The sequence below is a fragment of the Ammospiza nelsoni genome, chromosome 1 (assembly GCF_027579445.1).
Source record: "Ammospiza nelsoni isolate bAmmNel1 chromosome 1, bAmmNel1.pri, whole genome shotgun sequence".
NCBI classification, from domain to species: Eukaryota; Metazoa; Chordata; class Aves; order Passeriformes; family Passerellidae; genus Ammospiza; species Ammospiza nelsoni.
Genome location: NC_080633.1, coordinates 66,702,517 through 66,727,432, shown reverse-complemented (window position 1 = coordinate 66,727,432; position 24,916 = coordinate 66,702,517). Strand labels below are relative to the sequence as shown.

General features: G+C 53.0%; 1 protein-coding gene across 2 annotated transcripts; it reads right to left on the bottom strand.

The window, feature by feature from the left end:
• Positions 1 to 94: 94 nt before the first annotated feature.
• On the bottom strand, positions 95 to 20,872 carry TFAP2A (transcription factor AP-2 alpha). 2 transcript variants are annotated; one of them, XM_059485738.1, is made up of 7 exons: positions 20,779 to 20,872; positions 12,310 to 12,744; positions 9,337 to 9,388; positions 7,470 to 7,701; positions 6,419 to 6,537; positions 3,973 to 4,114; positions 95 to 2,377 (listed from the first exon to the last, which is right to left on the bottom strand). In XM_059485738.1, the coding sequence occupies exons 1-7, from the start codon at positions 20,809 to 20,811 to the stop codon at positions 2,089 to 2,091; spliced, it is 1,302 nt and encodes a 433-aa protein (XP_059341721.1). In that variant the 5' UTR covers positions 20,812 to 20,872; the 3' UTR covers positions 95 to 2,088. The 2 variants fall into 2 exon arrangements, with proteins under 2 accessions (XP_059341721.1, XP_059341730.1); XM_059485747.1 differs by lacking the exon at positions 20,779 to 20,872 and adding an exon at positions 14,022 to 14,832.
• Between the last annotated feature and the right edge of the window lie 4,044 nt (positions 20,873 to 24,916).

Sequence of the window (24,916 nt, the reverse complement as noted above, 5' to 3'; positions counted from 1 at the left end):
TTCTTTTCTTGAGGGGGAGGGAGCACCCAGCTCTGATTTATCAGTATAAATTTCTTTTCCATAGCAATAATTTTCAGTATTTTCTCAGTAATGATTCTTTTTAAAATGTCCTTCTTGAGATGTGTTTTTTAATCTCTGCTCTCCATTAGGACAACTACATGTACAAAATTTTATAGGCTTATAATTCTGTATGTTATATATAAACATAAATAAAAACCTAGAGGTCAACATAAATAAAATAAAACTTTTATTTTTTAAATAAAATTATGTTTTGGTTAAAGAAAAGATAGTGTGTCATTTTTGTTAGTAGTACAGACAATTTTTAATCCAAAAGAATACATTGTGCTTTATTGTGTCATTTGTCTGAATACAGACTCAGTGGAATATCTAAATGATACCCTGCTCTGAACTCCAAGTTGAAAGTAAGTTTTTATTATACTTGAGGGAAACAATGGGTTCAGCTGCTTATTGCAAGGAGCAATTGTCAAGGGAGAGTTAAACTCAATTACTGTAACCATACTGAATAAAAAATACTGCCAAGAACAAAAATACGCCTGGGTAAAGACAGCTACTGAATAAAAAAATCGACATAAAGCGTATCAAATATTTATTTATCTGGGCAACAAAGGACTATGATACATTGATAGGCATGGAAACTACTGCCGGCACAACTCAATACAACACAACTATAACTGCTTCCAATATGGCCAGTGGAAATACAGGATACCAGGTGGTCCCGAATGTCTGAAGTTCTTTGGGAAAAAAAAAAAAAGAAAAAAGAAAAAAACAGAAAAATAAAAACAAAAGAAAGGGAGAAAAAACAGAAGGGGGAAAAAAGGAAAGTAAAGCTAAATGTTGTTTTAAAAAACAATATTAATTTATTGCTCTGTTGGTGCTTTCGGGAGAAGGACAGTGGATGAAAATAACTTTTTTCATTTTCCACAACACATAAGGGTTGTAAAACCACTAACATGTTTAAAAACCTTGCCAGGGTCCAACATCACTTTATTTTATCTTCAATGAGAAACTAAATGTCATACTAATTATATATAAAAATTAATGGTTTTTTATTTGTTCAGCTGCTTCATTGTCGCTTTTAACATGCTACAATAGGGCTAAAAATGATGAATCCCAGAGAAAAACCCCCAAAAAACCTCTGATATCTAAATAATTACCATGAACCACATGATGAACTAAGAGGGGAAGATTTAAAACCCACTAAACAAGAGGTAAACGAGATCACCAGATAAATAAAAAAAGGCTTAAAACAGACTCACCATATTTACAATTCCCATTAAATTACACATAAATAAATATATACATACATGAACACTGATTCCCTTATATAATAACCGTGAATCGTGTTGCAATAGAAAGTTCAAGTTGGTCGCTTTACCTTGGACAGGAAAAAGTTCTACAACTGAAGATATGACATGGAACCGCTTGTGTTTTGTGTTCAAGTTTATTCACAATACTGATAAAATGTCATCAGTCCTCTTTGCCTTTTGTCTGTCTGCTGTTGCTGTTGTACTTTTTCACTTTTTTCTTTCGTTTTTAGTATGGCTACAATCTTAACTGAAGTTTATGTAAGGGAAGGTGGTGATTCAGTCCGGTGAAGCTCATAGAATTTTAAAGTATTATTTATTTCTTTTTGTTTGTTTTTTTTTTTAATTTTTAATATATTTTTAGAAAAAAAAGTCCTTTTCTTTTTTGTTTTATTTTTTGTTGTTTTTTTTTTCTCCTTTTGTTTTATTTAAAAAAAAGTTCACAAACTCAAGACAGAACTTTTTCTCTTTGCTGGCTCCGTCCCCCTGTTCTGTTCTCTTAGGCTCCAAACTGGGGTTAAACGACGGTGGCAGTGGGAAGAGAGGGGAATTTAAGCAGGAGCAAATGGAAATGTGGATGCTGGGAAGGGGTATGGAGAGAGGGCAGAGCAGTCCTGCAGAGTCAGAGAACAGGACTGGCAGAAGGACGCTCATTCTGTTGCTGTAGCCTGGGGTGCTGGGTGCCGGGGAGAGGGAGGAGGGAGATGAATGGATCGATTGGCCTATGAGGGGGAAGGGAGAGGAGCGTGTGTGGGGGGGATCCTCACTTTCGGTGCTTCTCCTCTTTGTCGCCGCTTTTGGTGCTGTTGTCTGTGTGGCTGTTGGGGTTGTTGCTGAGGTACATTTTGTCCATGGCCTTGAGCGCCTCGGTGAGATAGTTCTGCAGGGCGGTGACGGCAGCGCACACCGCCGGGCTCCCAAAGCCGTGCGAGATGAGGTTGAAGTGGGTCAGGCAGCTCTGGATGCCCGGCTCCAAAATGGGGTTGGGCCGCGAGTTCCCCAGGGGAGATCGGTCCTGAGCCAGCAGGTCGGTGAACTCTTTACAGATCTGTCTGTAGCACAAATGGAGCAGAGAGACAGAGGGAGGGAGGGAGGGAGGGAGGGAGGGAGGGAGGGAGGGAGGGAGGGAGGGAGGGAGGGAGGGAGGGAGGGAGGGAGAGAAATGAACCATCACTGGCGGCAGCAAAGCTCGTGCATTCTCCCTGCTAGACTGCACAAGCCCCTGGACCAAGGGGGTTCCTGCTCCTGAGCATACACACTCTCCTTTCTCCCTCTCCTCTCTATGCATCCTTCCCCAATTCTCACATTTCCCCAGCACGCACAAACCTCTTCCCTTCACCTTGCATGCACAGACAACAGCACACCCACCACACATCACACCCCAGCCCCATCCAACACACCGGCAGGCAACAGGAACATGGAGACACATGCCTCTTGCCCCACCACTCTCTGTATCTCAACCCCCAACACTCTTCACAAACACACATCCCTTCCCTGCTGGGGTTTGGAGCACAGACACAGTTTAAAGTTCCTGAGCAGGCTTAATAGACAGGCTGTGATATCCAAAGGTAAGCTAAGGGATTTATCCATATCTTAGAAGATTCCTTTTTTAGGGGGAAGCCAGAGAGAGATAGGGCCCTCTTCCTTCACAAGGCTGAAACACACACCTGTGTGTCATGAAGAATGAGTGAGGGCAAAGCTGGCAAGTGAGGATTTAAATTAGGGTATTCTGAAACATTTATATATGTAAATGTCTATCTCCAAATCCAAAGGGACCTTTCCACAGAGGGGAAAGCTGACGCTAACCAGCGCCTGGAAATTTCCTTCCAGGGAGGTGAAAAGGGAGGATATGAGGGCATGGTGCAGAAGATAGGTTATATCACCCACTCACTGTACAAATGGTTGGAGAAATAACACACCTTACAGCAAGAGAGCTCAGAGGCATGTTGAAACAGTTTGTATTCTAAAACCCACGTTAATGTCTTCCAGCCATAAAGCAGCTCCCATCTCCTGCTTGTGTCCTCTGGCACTGTGCCCTTTGGTGACACCTCTGTTGGTAATTAAGGGCTACTAAACAACCCTTTTAATTTCCAGCAAACATACCAAAACAATAATTTTCTTTTCACACACCACCTGGAAGTCTAGGCAGCCCCACCAACAATAAACTCTGCTAGCATTTTAACTGCGTACAGATTGTCATTTAAAATATATTTTTAATATCCCTGTATTAGCTAAGTAACAGTGCTGCCTAGGCAGGAAGAACCATTCCCGATTTTAATGAACTGAAATTGGTTTAATGTGCCAGTTTTATTTTACTGTCAATGAGAAGACTTCCCCTACTACTTAAATTGATAAGCTAAGTGAATAGGCCCAGAAGATGTTTTGCTTTGAAGAATTACTGCTTTTTCTGTAACTAAACATCCACTCTCAATTTGCACAATTCACATTCAAGGTAATCTGCACAAACAGACTTGGAGGAAACCAAGCTCTCCTATACCAGGAGAGCCAACACACACCCTCACAACTTACAAAGCCATCAGCCACTGGTTATGCAGAAAACAAATATCTTCACAAATAAAAGCCCCAAACTCAAGTTTGTCCCCCTTCCTTATTTCTAAGCAACATGCCAGAAAGTTAAATGTCTTACTTTGTAGCTAGAAGCATGTTTTTTCTTGTGACTTGCTCGTTTGGATCGGAATGTTGTCGGTTGAGAAATTCAGCTACTGCTTTGGCAGGAAATTCTGTCTCACAAACGTACCCAAAATCTCTAGCTAGATGTACTGCTTCTCCTGAATAGGGAGGCACGGGTGGGGATGGAAAGAAACACAGCTCATCAGTACACACTGAACAGAGGCAAAAATACAATTAAAAAAACCATTACATTCTACTTGGGCTTTTCTTCTCAAAAGCTTGGACATTTTCTCTTTGAAAAAGTTAGGGCCAGAAATGTTAATTAAATCTTATCTTGCAGTTTTCGTTGCTTCAGTTGAAGGCAATGCAAATGCATATTTTCATAACAACTGTTACGAGTGAAATCTCACATAAGAATTTTTAAAAGTTCACATTGACTAAGAGATACTTTTAGACAGACTGGCTCCATCCACCTAGAATGTGTGCTTCGATTTACATCTCCATACCTGTAGAGAGCCATTTATGTACATTTTATTCACAGCTATTTACTCTAAAAATGTGTTTGCCTCAGCCACATTTCTATATTCTTTTGCAATGCATCAATGATTAATATTGATCATAATTACTCCTAGAGCTCTTCTAAATAAAATGCATTAAACAGCTAAGTGTTTAAAATTTAACTTGATCGCATATAATTATATGTTCACCCCCAAACGATTAACCATGAGAATTTTAGGGTCATTCCACCGAGTCTGTCTGTTTTGTTGATTTTCAAATCTTTGGTTTTAATTTCCTGAACCAGTTGGTTTTTACTGCAGGGCTTCCTGCCATTAGCTCTAGCTCCGGAAGAACGCATGCGCCAATTAGAGCTTCAAAGCCTCAGTCCAGTGAGCTTGTTTCCATAAAATGGAGCGGATCATAAACAATAACAGTGCTCTAGAAACTGCCTCATCGCTATGGGACTTGAAGCCTCAGCAATGTTTATGCTATCATCTCCCCAGAATTAGCCACCATCACTAAGTTATCTGAAGATCAGGCCTCTGGTTTTGTTTTTTTAAAAAATCATTCTTTTCAAAGCCATTCTATGTGAAAGCCAAACAGAACAATGGATTACCATAAAACCTTCTCCATATTCATTAACATCACAAATAATGTTAAGCATCTACCAAATCTAGACTTTTTACAAGTTTTCCCCTCGTGATTTTTTTACCACAGCAGCGTGTCAATGCAATTGCAAAGCCTTTTCAGAAACATGAAGCCGTGGTAATTTTCACGTGGTATAAATATAGTTTGTTCACTAATCCTGATGTTTAAAAACATGACGCCTGGCATCATCACACAGCGCGTCTTTCCCCGTCCCTTTGAACATGAAACATTTCTCGCAGAATGAGAAGCGACAACAAAACAAATTCCTGCCTACACAACCAAACTTAAGCTGAATCTGGACAGCTCAGGCTGAGCTTAAAAGCACTTTACAAACTGAACCAGTTAAAAATGCAGCCGAACTCGAAAGTAAGGGGAAAGGAGAGGGGTCTCTCTGCAGGCCTCAGACATACTTTGTGTCAGCCAGTGTGACACAGCCACTGCTTCAAAATTAAATGACTGCAAACTCTTGAGCTTCCCACCTCCCCATACAGACAGCACAGGACATTCCAAGGCATTAAAGCAAGTTGCACCTTTTCCAGCCAAAGCAGAGGAGAATGATACAGCCAAGGGAACATGTGTTCTGAAAATGTGAACCAAAAGGGAGTGGGGGCTGGCAGTGGTGCAACTTTGAGGCTTTCAGGACACCATTAATTCATGGCTGAGGTCAAGGATTCCCAAATTAATTCAGGAAGTAATGGTCACGCATTTCTCAAATGCAGATGTCAGAAAAGTTAAATGATTTACTGTTATGTGGCTGCAGGCTGGGAGGGAAAACAAACTTAAAGTAGCTGCAGCTTCTGACATTTAAAATTGCTTGGTTGTCCACCTGTGGCAGAAGAACAGCAGTGAAGTATTAGAGGCTCTGCTGCCCCTAACTTTCAACTCGATATTCATGGGTCTCTTATGGGGCTCACAAGCCCTTCATATCTCCCTTCACAGGGATCCTTCCCATGCTGCTCCCAATGGGATCTGCTTACTCCACAGAGGGATTATTCATTTGAATGAGTGAGCAAGATGGGGCCCTGAAAACATCTAGCTCAGAAACTTAAAAGCAAATAAATAATAGAACGCTTTGCTGAGACTGCAGGACTCACACAAACCCGTTTCAGGTTATAACAAAAAAGCAAAGGCACACAATTAACCTGATCTTTTTTTGAGACACAGAAAATAACGCCCTTCCAAATGCCAGTAAGCAGCACCAACTCTGGGAAAAGAGAAAGAAACCCCGAACAACCCAACAGCAAATATTCTCCCATTTGGCAAAAGTAACAGGCACATTTTCCAAAGGAGCCCTCCCAACTCTTGGAGTCACTTACCCTCCACGAGCGAGGTGAGCAAGGTAACGTTAGCAGCTTTACGCCTCCCGGCTGGTAGGTTTAGTCCTATTTTGTCCAGTTTCTCCCTCAGAGATCTCCCTCCGTTTTTAGACTTTGCCCTGCTCCACACAGAAAGGCATTGAGAAATGGGGCTTGGGGGAACACCTGCTCCTACTTTGGCTCCCGCCCACACATGCCCCCAACACATCATTTTCCAGGGAAGGGAATAAAATGTTTAGGCACAAGGGATGGGATGCATGGCTGTGGGAGGTTCAAGACCAACTGTTGCTGAAAGCTGAATCCCACGTATAGGGATGGTGCTTTGGATCACACCTCAAGAACAGCGGCCCTCACTAAGGTCTAGATCATCCCAGGAGCTGATGCGGAGCTCTGAGGTGTCTCCCTGAGCTCCCAAGGTGCCATGGACACGGGGGCAGCTTCTCCCAGGGCGTGAAGGGAGTGGGATGATTTGCAGGGCCGGCAGCCCAAGAGCATCACTGCCCGAACTCCAAACTCTATGTAGCCCATCTGTGGTTTCGAAGCAGAGCTGGGCTAAGCGGGGCTGCAGAGATGGGAGCTGCTTTAATTAATCCTGGATGGTATTCCCTGCCCAGGCACTGCCTAATTGCCTGGGTGAGGCCACCACAGGGTGGGAGCCCATGGCAGGGTGCCCGCCACTAAGCCGTTCCTGGGGATACGTGTGTGTGTGTGTGTGTGTGTGTGTGTGCCCGTGGGGGTGTTCATGGCCACGAGAGGGACGGGGACACGCAGGGCCCCGCCGGCGGGGTTCCGGGGGCCGCGCAAGGCCGCGCGTTGCCATGGCGACAGCGCCCGGGCCCCCTCCCGCCGCCCGGCCGCTCTGCCCCGCCGGCCGCGCGCGCCCCGCCCCCTAGCGGCGACCGCCGCACTCCCCCCGCGCCGCCGCCCCGCGTGGGCGCTCGTCCCCCGCCTTCCCTGCCTCCATCCCTATCCCTATCCCTCCCTCCCTGCCTGCCTGCCTCCCGCACGGCGCGGCCCGGCATCCCGCCTCCCGCGTCCCCCCGCCTCTCACCTCCGGAGCACTCCGCCCAGCAGGGAGGCGTTGAGGCACTCGGGCGGCGACAGGCGTCTCTGCACTTCCGCCACCGTGACCTTGTACTTGGAGGTGGAGCTGAGCAGCGAGAGGCGGCCCGGCACCGAGCAGAAGACCTCGTTGGGGTTCACCACCCCGCCGAAGAGCGCGTCCTTGTTGATGGGGATGGAGGAGACGGCGTTGTTGTTAGACTTGGAGAGGGACACGGGGCCTGCAGGGAGGGAGGAGCAGGGAGGTGAGGGTGAGGAGCGGGCGGGGAGCCGGGGAGGGAGGGGAAGCAGCCGAGCCGCTCTCTGCGGCCAGCCCCGGCCCGCACCGCCTGCGGGGCAGCGGGGACGCAGCGGGGGCACCCCTCCCCTTTCCCGTCGGGAGGCGCAGGGAGAGAGCCGGACATCCCTCGACCCGCAGCGGGGAAATTGAGAAGACCCCGCTGCAGCCCCCGTCGGGCGCCGACGCCGGGGTGCCGCACGCCGGTACCCCCGTTTCGGGCCGGCAGTGCCCGGGCAGCGGCGCAGGACGTGCGGCAAGCCCGGGGCCCCGCCAGCGCACAAATTTAGACACGGAAAAGCCGTAACTCGGCGGAGGACCGGCACCCCAAAATACAGCTCAGTCCCTGCCCGGCGGCGGCCGGCGGGGAGGTGCCGCCGTTCGGTGCCTCGGGTCCCGGGCGCCTTCCCTTTCTCCTCTGCCTTAGCCCGCTCCGCTTGGCGGGCGCAGTCCAACCAAGCGGGGGGCTCTCTCCGTTTTGGATAGATCACTTGTGACATTAATAGCTCTGGGAAGGCTAATAGATACAACAGGAGTTAAACGAACTCTTGAGATTACTAATAAAAGAGCCAATTATCATGTCGACTTGGAAAGACCATCTCTTAAGATTTATCCCTTGCACATCTAATTTGACGTGACAAAGGCTTTACGGGCGGGGGGTGGGGGGGTATGAAACTTCAGGTTCGCTGGCTGTACGGCAATTAGGGTTAGAGAGGAGAGTGCCTCTACTCATCACCTTTCTCCTGTGGTGGCCTGGGTACCCAAATTCCAGGTGGCCACGCAGCCACAGCAGCCCTCAGAGCAGCAGGAGCTAGCTGTGCCTTCCACCCCGCCAGTTTTACTCCAGCAGCCTTCTCACTACACAGCGTCCAAACACAAAACCCATCACTTGCCACCAAGAACCTGCTTGTGAACAAAATGCCCTGTGCCACCTTTCTCAATCTTTCGATTGTCCAAAGAACGACGGGAAATGAAAATCGAGTGAAATTTCGCAATAAATATTTAGCACGATTTGGATACCAGCTTCCAAGCAATTCAATTCCAAGTGAAGCAAGCGCACAAAGCCAACGAAAACCAAACCACCCTAACCACCGACAGACATCAGTTTCCAGAAACTCGCCCCTTGTTCTCCACCAGTCCCACCTCATCACCGGCGTGATTTAAATAAGAAAACCCGAAGGAGGGGGAACAACGATTTCACGTTCACAGCTCCAGTTTACCAACAACGATTCAAGCCCTCCGCTCAGCCAGATGCATGGGGCAAACCATGAAGCCAAATTGTTCGCTAAAGCACTAAAAGACCGGCTCGGATTTTCTAGATCATCTGCTAACATTTTTCCTCGTTAACGGCAATAATAATTTAAATATCCGGCAAACGTGGCCATTTAAGAGGGCGGATTTCAACACACATCGCCCGTTTTTCTTTGCTTCCAACCTTTCTCGGCCAGCAGTACATGCCAGAGGAAGGCGCCCGGGGCCGGGGGGCTGGAGGGGAGAGGGGGGAGGCCGGGTGAGTCCTCCCAGCGAGCAGTCCCCAGCCTGTGACGACATGTTTGGTATGCGCAAGGAAACAGCTTACCTTTCTTAATTACAGTTTGATCTGGGATGTTAATACCGGGGTCTTCTACGTGCTGCAACAAAAGGAACAGGCAGGGATGTCAGTGCACAACCACAACAAAAGGCAGGGAGGGCCGAGCTGGGATGGGGTGAGGGAGAAGTTTTGTGCTCTCCCCGTTCCTGGGCACGCTGTGGGGAGGGAAACAACAGATCCTGCACGGAAAGGGATAGATGGGGGGGAGAAGGGAGGCAGGAGATTTGTGGGAGGTTTCCTTCATCGAGAGGAATCCTGCATCCCTCCCAGCTCTTCCCCCGAACCCAAGAAAAAATACAATAAACCACTCACACCCCCGGGGCCCGAGTGGCCTTAAGCTTCTGCGGGCTCCCTCCTGCCGTCCGTCCCTTCCCTCCTCCCCGGGAAGCAGCCCCGGCCCGGCCCGGCCCTTGCCCGGGGCGCTGCGCCCGCTCCGTGTCCGTGTCCGTGTCCGCGCCCGCGGGAGGGAAGCACAAAGGAGCGGAGCCCCGCGCAGCCCCGGGCCCCCACTATTGTCCCCGCGCAGGGTCCGCGGCCGCGGTACAGCTGCGCTTCGCGCGGCCGAGTCGCGACGTGATTAGAAAGTCAAATGAAATCATGTTTTCTAATTCCAAAAACTGACAGGCAATATAATGTCTGGCTGTGTTTACAAATTAACACCAGCGCTGCTGAGATAGAAGATTTCGCAATCGTTACAAAACCCAGGCATTACCATTTAAAAAACTATTACTTCCTTCTCTAGTCTTTGTCCAACAATAATACTGATTCTAACATTTTCCATTCTGTCTTGGATTTATGCTCCTGTTAATTGTGCCTGATCTCAATGATTCCGGGTGGATGGTACTAAGTTGCTTTATTACAGGTTTTATTATACTCAATGCTCTCATTTGTAACTTGCCTAAAGTGCTTCTGGATTTAAGTATAATTAAATTGAGAAATGTTCAGAAATGACTAGTGCTGCAGTTCTTGTGTTTTAACTATATGGGGAAATATGATCCCTTTATGCATGCACCCTAAACCCATAAAGTAAATGTAGTGTGGCATAATACTTTTATTTGTGTTATTTCTACACATATTCCGTACAGGGAGGACTGTTAAGTTTAAAATCCCACAGAGATATTTACGATTAAATAATTTTCACCGTCTACTTGACTTTCTTAAATATTAAGCAGTCGTTTTTATTAAAGGTTAACTGTTGCAGCAGCGGAAAAATTCTAAAATTATCCTCCCAACTCAGATTTCTGTAACGGATTTTTTTTTTTAGCCAGATAAAACACACCTAAAAGATGCACCCTCTTGTTTTATACTCTCCTTCACGAAGCCTGCTGATTCAGCCTTACAGAGAAAAAAAATGGCTAGACTGGCTCAAGGATTTAAACCAGATGGCATTTGGTTTTCACGAAGTATAGCAATGCTATTAATTCATAGATCTGAAGAGGAGGCTTCCTGAATCAGCCCACTGCCATGGAGCACAACTGAGGAGAGGGAGAATTCAGGAGAACATTTTAGGTCATGTTTTCCTACAGCAATCAGGGGATGGCAGTCAACAAATTAGTTTATTCATACGATTGCCTCCATGTTATTTTATATCAAGTTTAAAGAGTCGACCTGCTTTTAACAGATCCAAATTGCTTACTAAATCCTCCACTTTGGAAAATGTATGCGTTTATTGCAAAACTGCTAAACACAACCAGCAATTTTCTGTGGCTAATTTAGCCAGATGAAGGCTGTAATAAATTCACTATTTTCTCTGAGTATAATTTACAAAAGATTTCAAAATGACCCCCAAAAATAGGTAAGTTCATCTGAACATTATCCTTGCAACACGAAACTGTACTCATTAAACTGTCAGCGAATATATTGTTGTAATATTTGATCCTGTAATTTGGGATGGCATTTCGGCAAAAATCACATCCAGATACCACAGTTCCCTCCTCCTCTTTCCTCCTGCAAGTCGAGCAGCTTCAGTCCCTCAGCATGAGCTCTGTGGGCTTTAATAAATTTATTGCCATGTTCTAATTCCATTTTCAGGGAGAAACCCAGAAAGATGAACTTTGATCACGACCTATCGTGTTGCATAAGGCCACTTTCCTAACTGAACAATAGCCCTGGCTTGCTTTGTAAGTAGCCTGTGCGCTAATGTCATGCTTAATTAGAAATCATTTTTAAAGTCTGTACTCATCGATAATAGAATTAGGTTCCCCCAAATAATGCATCCTCCAATAGGCTCCCAACATTTGATTTAATATAGGGTGTAGCAGGTCTGACTCAAATTCGATAACCTATAGGTAATGATTTATGAGGTCATCCCTTTGCACCGCTACTAAAAGAAGGCGGCAGCATTTTAGTACACCTCTTCCCTGATTTGTCAATTAATTCCTTTAGAGAAGAGGATCTGCCCATACCCCCTTATAACTTTGTATGTGGTTATTCCATATGCCAATCCTGTAATCACAGGAAACAAATTTTTCCTTCTTAGGCCACTTTCACCCATTTTCCCCCCACCCCCCCTTTACATTTGTGAGATCTCGTTAAATGTCCTCACAGGCATTTCAGACTAGTGTCTTTCCCAAGGCAGTAAGAAATCCCGAAATGCACGGCTCTGTGGTGATATTATATATTCTTCCAATCGTAACAGCTTATTGTCATTGAGAAGGAAAGATATTGTTAACGATGACAGTAATTTGATTTATTTATATTTTAGTGGGCAAGTTAGCAGGGAGACGTCGCTCAGGGACGAGAGCTGGGAGAACCTTTTGTTCTAGGTGGGGGCTTCACTTTTCCCTGGGGGACGGGGAGGGGGCGAGTTCTCTTCTTCCCTTCCGCTTTTATTTTTTTGGAGGGGGGGCGGGGGGTTCCCCTCGCTCCCTTCCTCCCTCCCTCCCTTCCTCCCTCTCCCCCCGACGTTGATCTCCCGCGGTAAGAGGGACGAGTGGGCTCCGGGGCGACCCCTTGGCTTACCGGCACGTCCTCGATGGCGTGGGGGATGGAGTGCAGGGGCAGGTCGGCCAGCCCCGAGCCCAGCCCGTGCGGGGCGTGCAGCAGGTCGTCGTGCCGCCGGTAGTCCCTGCGCGGGTCGAGCCCCGAGAGCTGGTGGGGCAAGCCGCGGTGCGTGTGGAGCAGCCCCGTCTCCTGGCTCTGCCTCTGTCCCGGCCATCCTGGGTGCTGGGGCTGCGGCTGGGCGTGCAGGGGGTTGAGGCTGTACGGGTCGTTCACGTGGGAGTAGGGGTCCTGAGACTGGGGGTAGATGGGCTGGTAAGGGGGGGGGAAGTAGGGCGGCTGGAAGTCGGCGTTGGGGGTGTGCGAGAGCGGTGGGGCGCTGGTGTAGGGAGACTGACCCACGGTCCCCAGCTGGGGTAACCGCGCTGTCCCGTTGCTGGTACTGTCGTGGCGCTCCTGAGATGGGGAGCGGGAGCGGGGGGGGAGGGTTGGGGGGTGGAGGGTGCAGAGGAGGGGGAGGAGGGGGAGGGGAAAGGAGAAAAGAAAAACAAAGATAATATCAAACTGATTTTCCTCAAAATCGCCTCGAAAATTTCATCTATAGGGCGATGAGGGGCAAATCATCGTCTCCGAGGCGGAGAAAAGCAGATCTGGAGATCTCTCTGCCTGATTTCCCTTCCCAAATAATTAAGGGGCAGTCTCGCTTTTTAAAAAACCAATAATAACGGCAATAATGATAACAGCAATAATAGCAATGATTACAACAGGACAGCTTATAGTAATTAATAAAACAATGCGGCGATACAGCGCGGATTCACAACAGATCGTGCCCCGGCATTTCAGGAGCAGGTATTTCCCACAAATAAAAAGAATTATTCACAAGCGAGCATTATTGAAATAATAATTCTGCCACAACACAAAATCCTTCCTCTGGCCCTTAACAGAACCGAGATAAATACTGTCGCTGACATTACCGATCGCGTCCCAAGAAAACCCTGGAAAATCTAAACCCACTGCCATTTTGTTACCAGAAAACGCCGAAATAGCCTCCAAACAAACCGGTAGTTCCCCCTTAGAGTTTTAGCAATGTTTCGGGGAGAAAGCACTGCCATGGTTCCCCCTGCTACGGGGGGAGCCGGACCGCGGGTGCCCGGCGGAGCCCCGGGCTGCGATTTGGGAGCGGAGCGGAGTGGGCAGCGCGGCCCGGCCGCCGGGGAAGCGGAGGAATGCGGCGGGCGGCCGGGGGAAGCGCCGCCGCCCCGACGGGCGAGCGGCACCGAAACGAGCCCGGGCACGGCTCTGCCGGCTCTCGACACCGGGCACAGGAGCCCGCACGAACGTCTGGGGCAATAGGAATGGCCTCCACGGAGGAGGATTCGAAGGGAAGAACCACGGTCCCGAAACAGAGGAACGAGAAAGCGAAAATACTACGTTTGCAGGTGGCGAGGTTAAGGAATCGAAGCGGTAAGGTCCAAGCAAAGCCTTTTGCCTTTTGCCGTTCGCTCGAAGCAGACCAAAGGGGGGGAAAAAAGGGGGGGTGAGGGGGAGGGAAGAAAAGAAAAATAAAGAGAGAAAGGGCAAAACGTAAACCACCGAATTTATTAAAATGAACGAAAGGAAAAAAAAGCCCTCTCCGGAAAGCTGGGTGTGAAACCCCCACTGCCACCGCCGACAACAATAGCAACACCCAGCGCGCACCGAGCCCCCTCCGAGAGAAACGTGAAGCAACTCACCATAGCCGAAAAACTGTGCACTAACATCTGCGAAGAGTCGGGGGTTACAAGTCAAGGCAGAAAAAACAACAAGAAGGCAGAGGAAAGGGACCGGCGAAGCGCGCAGCCCCCGGCGGAGCCCCGCGGGTGCGGGCGCGGCGCGGGCGCGGAGGGAGCGCGGCCGGAGCCGGCGCTAGGCGCGGGCGGCAGGACCGGGGCGCCGGGGCTGCTCCTGCACCGCGGGCGCGCCACGATAATCCATCAGAACTTGCACCGATCTCTGCTGCCCTTCATCGGGTGATCCCAAGGCGAGCTCTCTATCCTGGCGCGGTGTGAGGAGTCAAAGTTGGTTGCTTTTTCTTTTGTTTTTTTTTGTTTGGTTTGGTTTTTTTTTTTTTTTTTTTTTTTTTGTTGTTTGGCGCTTTTTTTCTTTTTTTTTTTTTTTTTTTTTTTTTTTTTAGCGTGTGTGTGTTTGTTTCTTAATCCTTTTTTTTTTCCTCTGACTCTTTCTTTTTCTCCTTTGACTTAGCTGCTGGTTCACTTGAGCTCCTAATAACAGATCTGCTGCCTTCCTGGAGACTCCTAATAGCAGATATTCATGACTATTAATATTACACGAACACTTAATAAGGGAAGAATGGCTGGAAATCGAGCGTGAAGCGAGAAGGCAACTCAAGGCAGAGCCTGTTCTAAATGACGTCCATTGAATGAAGAATCAGTGTATCTAATCAGAGATGGGGGAGAGGGAGAGGGAGAGAGAGACAAAAAGGGAGAGAGAGGGAGCGGGAGAGAGAGAGGGGGCACATGCTGCTGCGTCTGACGAATCACAGGAAAGGGGCAACATTTTAAAAGGTTGCAGGGCATGCAAAAGTGAAAGAGAAAGAGATCCGGAGAGAGGGAGAGGGTGGGAGCCAGGAGGGGGGGTGCAGAAAGAGGGGGGGGGGGGCGGGGAGGAGGGAGTGGGAGAGACGGGCAGAAGGAGAGAGGGGAGGGGGCGCGGGATCCCCCCCTCATCCTTCCTCACCTTCGCTTCGCTTCCCTTCCCTTCCCCCCGGCTGCCGCCTCCCCGCGTCCCCAGCCCCGCAGTCCTTCGCGGGCGCACCTCGGGCTGCGGCTGCTGCGCGTAGCCGGCCTCAAAGCCCAGGGAGAAGAGCGGCTGCTCGCTTCCCGCTTGGTTCTTGCTGCCCTCGGCCGCACCGCCGCCGCCTTTGCGCGGGGTGGGCTCCGCGGGACCGCCCGCCGCCGCCGCCCCGTCCATGCCTGGACGGCGCCCCGCCGAGGGGCTCCCCTCGCCGCTGCCCCCGCGGCGGCCGCCCCGCGACGCCGAGCAGGCTCGCCTCCGTGCCCCACGTCCCGGAAACCGGCTGGGAAAGTTTTTTTGGGTGTCTCCCCCTCTGGGTGTCAGCCCTCCTCCTCCTCCTCCTCTTCCTCCGGTTGGAGCCCAGCGCAGAGACCAGCGGGCGCCCGGGGCGGGGGGGGCTGGGGAGCCCAAGGAGCATCCGCCGGGCTCCCCGCGGCCCCCCTCTCGGAGGATCCGGGAAGAGACGGAGGAAAAAGGCAGGAGGCAGCAAGGCGGGGAGGGAAGGAGGGCGGGAGGGACGCGGGGGGGAGCGGGAGCCGGGAAAAGAGGCAAGGCTTCTCCCGGCCCAGACAAGCCGGGGCTCCGGCGCAACCCGTCGGACTGGCTGTGCAACTCCCAAACAACTCCCTTAAAACAGGCACCGCTCCGCTCGCCGCCGCCGCTGCCCCGCCGCAGCCGCCGCGCCGCCGGCGCCCGGCCCCACGCTCCGCCCGCCCGCCCCGACCCCCCGGCGCTCCGGCCGCCCCGGGCTCCAGTGCCGCTGGCCCGGCTTCTCTGCCCTTCTTCGGGGCTTATCTTTGTTTTTCCTTTTTTTCCCTAATCTTTCATTCCTTTCTGTTTATTTTTTCCTTTTTTTTTTTTTTTTCTTTTTCATTTTAAGGCAGGTTGTACCCCCGGCGGGGTACAGCCACCCTCTTTTCCATCCTCTCTTAAAAGTGCTCTTGCACCGAGGTAAACACGGGGAGCCAGCCAGCCCCACACGTACGCGAACAGCCCGGCCGGTTCGCGGAGCGGCTGCTGCTCCCTCCGTGTTTGCTAACACCTCGGTGCGAAGTCCCATTAACGCAAGGCAACAAAAGCCATTTGCGATGAAATCCACACGCTCGCACGTGTGCAAACTGGAAGACCGGTCCTGAGGGGAGGGAAGGGGATGAGGCACGCTTTCCACCCGAAACGCCGCTGAGGGGTATGTGGCTTTTTTTTCCGGATTAAAAAAAAAAAAAAATTAAAATCCAAAACACCAAAAAAACCCAACTCAGCTAACTAAAAAAAAAATTATTAAAAAAACATTACGCAACCCACAAACCCCAACACCCGACACCTCATTCATAGAAATCAAGCACCGGCCAACGAGTGGATCTAAAGCTCAGCTCCCGCATCGGGAGACAGCTTCATCCCAAACTCCTCCATCCGGGACTAGATCACCAAATCACTTAGTCGGCGCTGAGCCTGCCGAGTCCTCGGTCCCTTCCTTAAACTACAGCATCGCCCAAAAACAGCGTCAGGGTCGGACGGGAGAGTGCCCCCTTGGAGCCAGAGATGCAGAGATGCATGTCGGCAAGGCTCCGCCGAGGCTGAGGGCATCTTCCCGCCTGGGTCACGACCAAACAACAGCGTTCACTTGCAAAGTAGAGTCCTTTATTGCGCGGTTTGAACCCACTGCACAGGCAACGTTTTCGAAACGGGTGACAATAGTATTCGTTGGTTTGAGACTAGGCATGGGTCCTGGGCATCGCTCTTCTTTTTCCTCTTCTTCTCCTTTTTGTCAGATTAAAAGACACTCGCCTCTTTGTAAAAATAGGGATGCACATACAGGCACAGAGAGAGATGCACGCGCACCATCTGTGCTGAACGGCTCCAAAACCGAATGAGGTGGATTTTATTTATTTTTTCCCAAGCGGTAAATTGCTATGTCTCAAACCCGTGGGAATGTGGCCCTGAAAATTAAGAGGCTGGGGGAACACTGCTCCCAAAACCCGTGATTTCATTTAGGTAGCTGAACCCTGTAAATTTGTGCAGCTCGGTATCATGAACCCGCAGATATATCGAAAAGGCTGCTTTTAAGCGTGGGTCCTGAGCCAATTTATTTGGATGCCTCGGGTACCTAGGGTGCAAGAATAATTCTCTTCCCTTTGTCTCTTGGCCCTCTCATTCATTCATGCGTCCATTCATTCAGCCAACCGCCTATCCATCCATCTATCCATCCATCCATCCATATGGATGAGTGTAGCATCCTACAAGAGCCTTATCTACGGAAGATCTACCTATAGACCAGGCTGCTTCAGGATCCTGTTTGCCTTTCCTCATACACTTCCGACAAAGCCGTGTTTCCACAAGCCCCGAAGTTCCTGAGGAAGGACCCCAGCCCCTCTCCGGCTGCAGGACCGCAAGGAAGCCTGGCGACGGAGCAGAAGTTTTCCTAAACGAAATTGAGAGACGGAGGGATGCTGAAGGCTCCCGCTTGTAGCTGCGGGGCCGGGGCTCTGCCCGGGCCCGGGGGAAGCGCTTACCTCACATTCCTCATACTTGATATTATCCGTCAGTTTCCAAAGCATTTTCATGGATTGGCGCGAGAGAGAGGATTTGGTTCTCCCTGCCTTGCCTCTCCCTACGGTGGCGGTGCCGGGCGGCGTGGGGAGCGCGGCTGGCGGAGGCTCGGCAGCGCTCCCGTCCGCGCTCGGAGATCTCCCTCTAATGGTGGAAACTTTTCCCTTTTCCAGCTCTTTACCCACAGTCTAATCGCCTCATTAGCATATCAACAACAGCCCAATTGCTCGCCAGCACAACAACCTGCAGCGATGGACACAGGTAGAAGGGACCCACGAGCAAGGGAAAAAAAAAATTAACGACAAAAAAAGATTTCTTCGCCTTGCCGAGCCCCGGCGCGGGGGGGCAGTGGGTCCTGTCTGTCTGTCTGCCTGCGGGCCGCTGTGTGCTTGCCAGCGGGGAGCAAAGCGGCCAGTGAAATCAGAGGCTCCCGTCAGATCCGCAGAAAGTTTGGGGCTAGCCATGAAGCCACCCCATGGGATTTATCTCTCCCCCTACCCACTTTTTTTCTTTTTTTTTTTTTTTTTTTTTTTTTTTTCCCACTGAGGTTAAAGGAAGCAAAGCGAGGAGAAACAAGACTCGTGTCCTGCTCGAAAGAGGTTATTGTCTGCGGAGGCTTCTGTTGCCCTCTGGATTTGGTCTTTTTTTTTTTTTTTTTTTTTTTTGGATATTTAAAAAGCTTCTTCCCTTCGCAAACTGCTTTATTTTTTTTTTTTTTCCCTTCTCGGCTCTGTTGGTTATTGGTCTTCAAAAAAAAAAACACCACCCCAAACAAATCCAACATTATCTCCCAAACAGAAGTGGGCGAGCGGTAAATTGACTGTAGCAGGAGCCAAAGTCTTTTGCAAGCACTTGAGCAAAAGGACAAAACAATGACCACAATAAAACTTTGGTACTTTCTTAGGTGGAGCGCTTCGTTTGCTTAACAATGTGCCGCTAAGGGAGCGCTCAGGCTGCCCTCCTGGGGGGCTTGCCTCTCCACCCTTCTCCTCTTTTATTTCCCCGGGTGCCCAGCCTTGATGCATCCATCGCAAGGCTTCGTTTTTCCCGTTTTTCTTCTTTTTTTATTTTCCCCCCTCATCTCTGAGCGATCCCTCGCTTCTCCGAAGGGCAGGGCATCCCTCTCGGCGGGGCTGGCGTGTCGGGCCTGGCGCAGCTCGCCGTGTCCCCAGGCGTCCCCAGGAGCCGGGCATCCCCACGGCTGCCTGCGCACCTGGCTGCCCTGCTGCGCACCGAAACTTCCTTTTGCCGACGGCAAAACCTGCCTCGTCGGCCTGGAAGACCCTCCCGGGGCCACCTACCCCCCGCCCTCCACGTCGGAGGAAAATTTACAGCCTCTAGGAGCGAATGGCCCCAGCGCTGCCGTGGGGAGCCGCAGCGGGCCCACGTGTGGCCACGCCGGGAAGGGTGGCAGAGCCCCCGGGCTCCCGGGACTGCTCCTTCTCACACACAAACATCCATGTCCCCTAAACGGATTTTTCTTTTTTCTCTTTCCCCTTCCCCCCTCCTCCACCATACTCCCACCCCCGATGCTCTTTTTCACCAGCGCTTTTGTCTACCACTGGCAGGAGAGTAAATTGTTGTTTTTACTCCCATTGAGGTTCAAATGGAGCTGGCAGATTAAGCCTAGTTAATGCCCCGGGGGGGTTCTGGAGATGAGAAAAAGAGGAGGGAAGGGGGCTGGCGAAGGGGCCCGTGGCCCCTCAGCGCCGTCCTGTCTGAACCGGGGCGGCCGGGAAAGGCTCCCACCCGGGACAGCCGCCCAGCTGCGGCCGCTCGGGGCTCCCGTGGGCCAAAGAAGGCCTGACCCTTTCGCCTTCTCTCCCGGAGCGCAGGGCTGCGCGGGGAGGGGGCGGCTTTCCCCGGAGATCCACGCAGGGCAGCGGGAGGCGATTCCCGCGGCCCGGCCCCTCCGGCCAGGCGGGGCGAGGGGGCCCCGCAGCGCCGCGTAGAAGGGGCAAGGAAGGCCGGGGTGTAAGGAAAAGTCAGGAATAGATTTCAAGGCAGATAACCCGTAAATTAGATTGCGCAAGAATTGATTTCAGTGAAAGAAAAGAAAAATCTCATTTTGATCGCTTTTTCGCACCGGTCTGATAAAAAGATGTTAGCCGATGTAAAAATAATTTAAATAACTTTTGTTTACTTATTTTGTTCCCTCATCGGTTTTTTTAGACGACTTGCTGCTACCCTAAAGAAATAAAAAAATAGGGTAGTCTAAGGAAAGACTTAGTCTAAGACTAATTCTGAAAGTTGGGAGCAGAAAAAGAAACCAGGCTTCCATATGGAACTGGACTGTCCTGGGGAAGAAATAAATTCTTTAAAAGTACTTTTGAAAAGAAAATCCCGTGTGCTTGAAGAGGAAGGTGCATCTTCCCCTTCATTAGTCGGCAAACTGCGGTCATCCGGCCCGAGCGGACGGGCATCAGGGCGCTCCAGGGTTTTTCAAGGCTCTCCCGGTCCGTGAGCCTCGGGTAGCGTGTACTCCACACGTGTAGCCCGGCCCGTGGTGCGTGCGGGTTTCTTGGGGTCCGTGGGGCCGGCCGAGGCCCCGGCGGGCCGCGTGTTCCCCGCTTGGCCTCTTTGGCCGGTGGGTTCTGCTTTTCCCTTCAGCTCATTCCCGGGAGTGCTTTCCAGGGGCGCCCCCGGCGCATCTACTACCGGGTGGGAGCCGGCAGCGTTGTTTTTCCATGGGACAGGCTGGGGTGGGAGCTCGTAGGGAGCTTCAGCTCCCGCGGCTCTCCCCGATGCGCTCCGGGTCCCGCCGGTGCTGCGGCCCCGGCCCCACGTGGGTCCCGCCGCGTCCCGTGGGCCGCCCCGGGCTCCGTGGCGGGCCGGCCCCGCAGGCCCCGGGCACACGGACCCGGGCGGGCACACGCCGCCCTCGGCCGGCCCACGCTGCCGGGGTCGTGTCACCCGCGGCGACAGCGGAGCAGCCCCGGCCCCTGTCGAGCCCAGTCCGCCGCTCTCTACCTGTTGCAGCCGGGCCTCACGAGGGCCCGCGGGCGGCTCCAGCAGCGAGGGCCGCAAAACGCCCAGCCCCAGCGTCAGGCTCGTCCCCAGCTCCCTGCGGGCCCGTCACCTCTCTCGCTCCAGCCCTGCCTCTCGTCCCAAAGTAACAATAAAGCCCCCCAGGGCAGAGGGTCACCTTACCTGCCAGTCCCCCATCTTGGCAAGGATAGACATCCTGGCTGCGGGCTCCGAGTCCCCAGGTCCCTGCCGGTCATGGACTGCGAGGGCAAGCCACTCGCCTGGGACGCCTGTGGGTAAATCCTCCCCTTACCTGAGCCGGGACTCTCTCACCTGGCCATAAAGAGCTGGGTGCTCCCTGCCCGCGCCTGCGCGCTGCCTCCGCGCTGCCTGCGCGCTGCTCCCCGCGCTCCCACCGCGCCCGCCCGGCCCCGCCGCTCCCGGGACACCGGCCCCGCCGCCCCCGGGGGCTCCGAGCGGGCCCCGGGCGTCCTGCAGCCGCCGGACCCCTGCCCGCTTGGCCACGGTGTCGCGTCCCGGCGCTGCCCCGGCCGGGTGAGCGCCCGGGGCTTCCAGCCGCGGGCAGAGGGCAGCGCTGTCCGCCCTGGGCTGGGGCTGGCGAGACCCCCAGGCTTCACCTTACCCCGGGGGGGCCGTGGAAGGTTATCGCGGGGGCAAGCTGTCAAGGAATACATGGACCTAGTAGTACTAGTACTAGCAATAATAATAGTAATAATAATAATAACAACAACAACAGTATCCCAGAAAGGCAAAGTACCGGGATGGCTGAACTAGCCCAGATGGGTGACGGAAGCACTGCAAATCGCCTGGGGAGTTCAGGGCCAAACAAAGACACCCCCCCACCCAGTGCAGACAGTCTTTCCAGCCCCCGGCGCGGGGGCCAGGAGGGGGCGGGCGGCAGCAGCGGGCGCACCAGGCCGGCCGGGGGCTGTCCCGCCGGGCTGCGCGGGAGCGGCGTGTGCCGAGGGACGCTGCGTCCCCCGGGGGAACCTGGCCTGCGACAGCCGGTGGCCTTTGGGCCTCTCCGTGTACGTACCCCTTGTCCCCGCCCACATTTTGTTGTTTTGTTTTTTTTTTTCCCCTCGGGGATTCATGTGCCGAAGTGCCCTGGAAGCTGGCCAGTGTGTCGCGCAGCCCTGATTTCACACCCCGAGAAAGGGAGGAAGCACGGACTCTGCCTCATGTCTAGGGGCAGGGCACTGGGGGCGTGGGGACGAGCATACTCCAGCTACAGGATTTGGGGGAGGGATGCAAACAACTTCCACTTCGCAGTTGCGCAGCGAGCCCTTTCACATTTCAGAGACAGGTGAATGGGGCATCGTGTCCCAGGTATGGGACAGCTTGAGGCTTCCTGGAGGTCGGGGTGCGTTGTCACTCACCAGTGAGGCTGGGCTGGGTCCTGGGCTGAGCCCAGTCTCCAGCAGCAGGAAGGGGATCACACCCCCTCGCCCCACCATGAGGGCTTGGATACAAGGACCCTACAGAAGGGAGTTCCTGCCCCGTCTCCAGGCAGGTGGGAAGAGGGAAGCAAGAGCTGGCACCCGCAGCCATTGGATCCCGGGGGAACACCGGGGCCGTGGGCAGGCGGATCGTCGGCTCCTGCGGGGCTTCGCTTCTCACGCACGGCCCCAGAGCGCCGGGCCCGGCGGGGACCGGGGACCGGGCACCCTCGGCGGGGCGGGGCGGGCGCGCTCAATGGGCCGTGCGGGGCGCGCTTCGCACCGCCGCTCCCAGCGCCGGCCCGCCGTGTACAGTTAGCGTCAAATTACACCAATTAACCGGGCACCGGAATTTAATTACACAGCCCTGCCCCTTTCCCAGCCCCCTCGGTCCTGGGGAGACTCCTGCTTGGGGACGACGCTGAGCAAACACGGCCCCGTGCAAAACGGGAAAGGAATGGGAAAGATGAGCAGAGATTTCGAGGCCACTGAATCCTGTCGCCTCTCCTTTCCCCGCTTGCTGCTCGCCCTGCCTCCTCGAGTCCTCTCCAGGGGGCGGCAATTTTGGCCCCGTAACGAGTATTTAAAATGCCAGCTTTTATTGCTACTTTGCCGAGAGGGGTGGGGAATTAATTCGATTTAAAGTTGGCCTTCTGAGAAACGTTCCCAGTAAACTTGGATGCCACACTTCTCCCGGTAGGATCTCTCCCTTGTGCCGAACTCCAGCGCTCCCCACACGGGGTTAAATCTCCGGGCTCCGGACCCGCAGCCCGGCTCTGCCCCGCGGCGCTTACCAGCGAGGCGGCCCGAGCACAGGCGGCCGGCGGGGCGTGAGCCAGGCTCTCGGGGCTGTGGGCAGCCCTGACTCGCACCGGGCTCTGCCCTACTCTTTTCTTTAGCCTAGGGGAAGAGGGCATGGGCTGGGCGCGCAGCAGAGCCCGGTGTTGTGGGGCTCTCCTTTTCCCCTCCCCGGGGCACTTGGTGACCGCACTTCGGGGGTGAATTCTACTTCCCTGACCCGGGCGTTGAGAGGACGCCTTTCCCTGGCAGCCTAGAGGGCACACCCGGCCCGTGCAGGGGACAGGAATCTCCGCGCCCTGAGCTGCTGCCATCCCTGAGATGCCAGCTGTGTCTCGCCCTGCCGCCTGCCTCCTCCCTGTGCAAAGGGAAGCTGGAGCTGAGGCACCTCCTCTCCTCAGACAAAACTGTCTTCTAGCGCTCAGACATGTCCCCGCTCCTCTGTGTCACACCGTCTGCTTCACAGCTCGGCGGTGGCTCTGGCAGGTGGCTCCGAGGGAGTCATCGCGGAGCTCTGTGCGCCCGGAATTGTTTCCGACGGACGCGCCGGGTCCCTCCCCGTGTGTCACAGCGCGGGCGTCACACGGGGCAAAGCCCTGCCCGCTTCCCTTTCCCTCCACCGGCAGCTTTCTCATGGCTATAAACCCCATAGCCACGGACCTCTTCCCAACGTGAAAGTAAGGAAGAGATGGTCCTGGGGGTCATTCACCGTCCCGGCGTCGGGGTTCCCCAGCCGGTCTGAGTTACCGAGCTCACCCCTGAGTGTCCCCACCCTGCCGGCCCGCAAGGCGAGCCGCAAGAACATTTTGATTAATCCGGCTTCTGATTCTCTGCGGGGAGTTTAGGCTTGGTTATTCTTTCTTCTCACTGTTGCTTTCCAGTTCTCCCTGCCCCAGCGCCGCCCGGCTGGGGAGAAGCTCAACGTGGCTGATTTCCGTCGGCTCACTGACACATAAATACCTTTTTTTTTTTTTTTTTTTTTTCTTTCTTTCTTTCTCTAAAGTAATTTTTGGCAGTGGCCGGCCTGCGCCCGTGGGGCCACTTGCAGCTCGGGCGGCCCCAGGGCCGGCAGAGGCGGCGCTCCGCTCCGCGCCGTGCGGGACACGGACAGACAGACAGACGCCCCGCGGAGGATGCGCGGCTGCGGGCTGGGCTCGCTCCCCGCCCCGTCCTCTGCCCAGGCTGAGCTCCCGGAGCCGGTGTTTTCGGAGGAGAAAGGAGAGATTCAGGTTGGTGTGGGTGCACCTCGCCATGGCCGCTGCTCCCGGGATGAGGGCTGCCTTCGCTGTCCTCCGTGTCTTCCCGGGCTCTCCTTACAGCAAGAGAGGGGCAGAAAGAAAGAGGCGAAACCCGTCAGGACATAGAAACACCCCAAACACCGCAAACAGTACAAAACAAAGACAAAAAGGGAGAGGAAAAAGAAATACAGATACTCCCCGCCCTTTTTCACTCGCACTTTGCGGTCCAACGCGATTCAATTACTTTCGGGAGGCCGGTGCCGGAGAAGGGGAGGTGCTGTGTCTCGGATGTTAGCGGAGAGGTTTTTCCTTTGTTGATTTGGGGTTTGTGTCCTGTTTTTATGCCCTGCTGTGGGGGAGACGGGTCCCCGAGCAGAGCAGTCTCAACCCTGCGGCCAGTGGATCGGGAGAGCCCTTCCGATGAGCGGCTTGGGATGTTGCAAAGGAGAGAAAAGAAAGGATAAGAGAAGAAATCCGTACGTGACCGCCTTGTCCACTGTGCTGTTTCCCAGCTATTCAGTCTAGCAGAGTTTGGGGTTTTTCCAAGCCCGCTTCGAGGAGCTCACCGAGTGCAACAGGTCGCTTCAGCTGCTCCCGGGACCTCAGGAAACCGAGTGCCTTTCCCTGCCCTCCCTCCTCTGGCTGCCCCCGTCGCGGCTTTGCTCTGGGATACGCTCGGAAGGGGATGCGGGACGTCCCGCCTGGACAGGACGCGGAGCCGTGGCCCCTGCGCAGCCCCTGCAGAGGGGCAGGAGGAGAAGGATGAGGATGCTGTGTCCCCGAGCCACGGCACTGTGGGACCTCTCGAAGCGTCTCTGCCATCCC

Bases quoted from the DNA above. Each gene is read 5' to 3' on its own strand.
- TFAP2A (XM_059485738.1), bottom strand. From the start codon at position 20,811: ATGTCTATCCTTGCCAAGATGGGGGACTGGCAG. The intron at 12,745-20,778 runs GTAAGGTGACCC...TCCCCATCTCAG, and splicing joins CCAAGATGGGGGACTGGCAG to GAGCGCCACGACAGTACCAG. The intron at 9,389-12,309 runs GTAAGCCAAGGG...CTTTTGTTGCAG, and splicing joins ACGCCATCGAGGACGTGCCG to CACGTAGAAGACCCCGGTAT.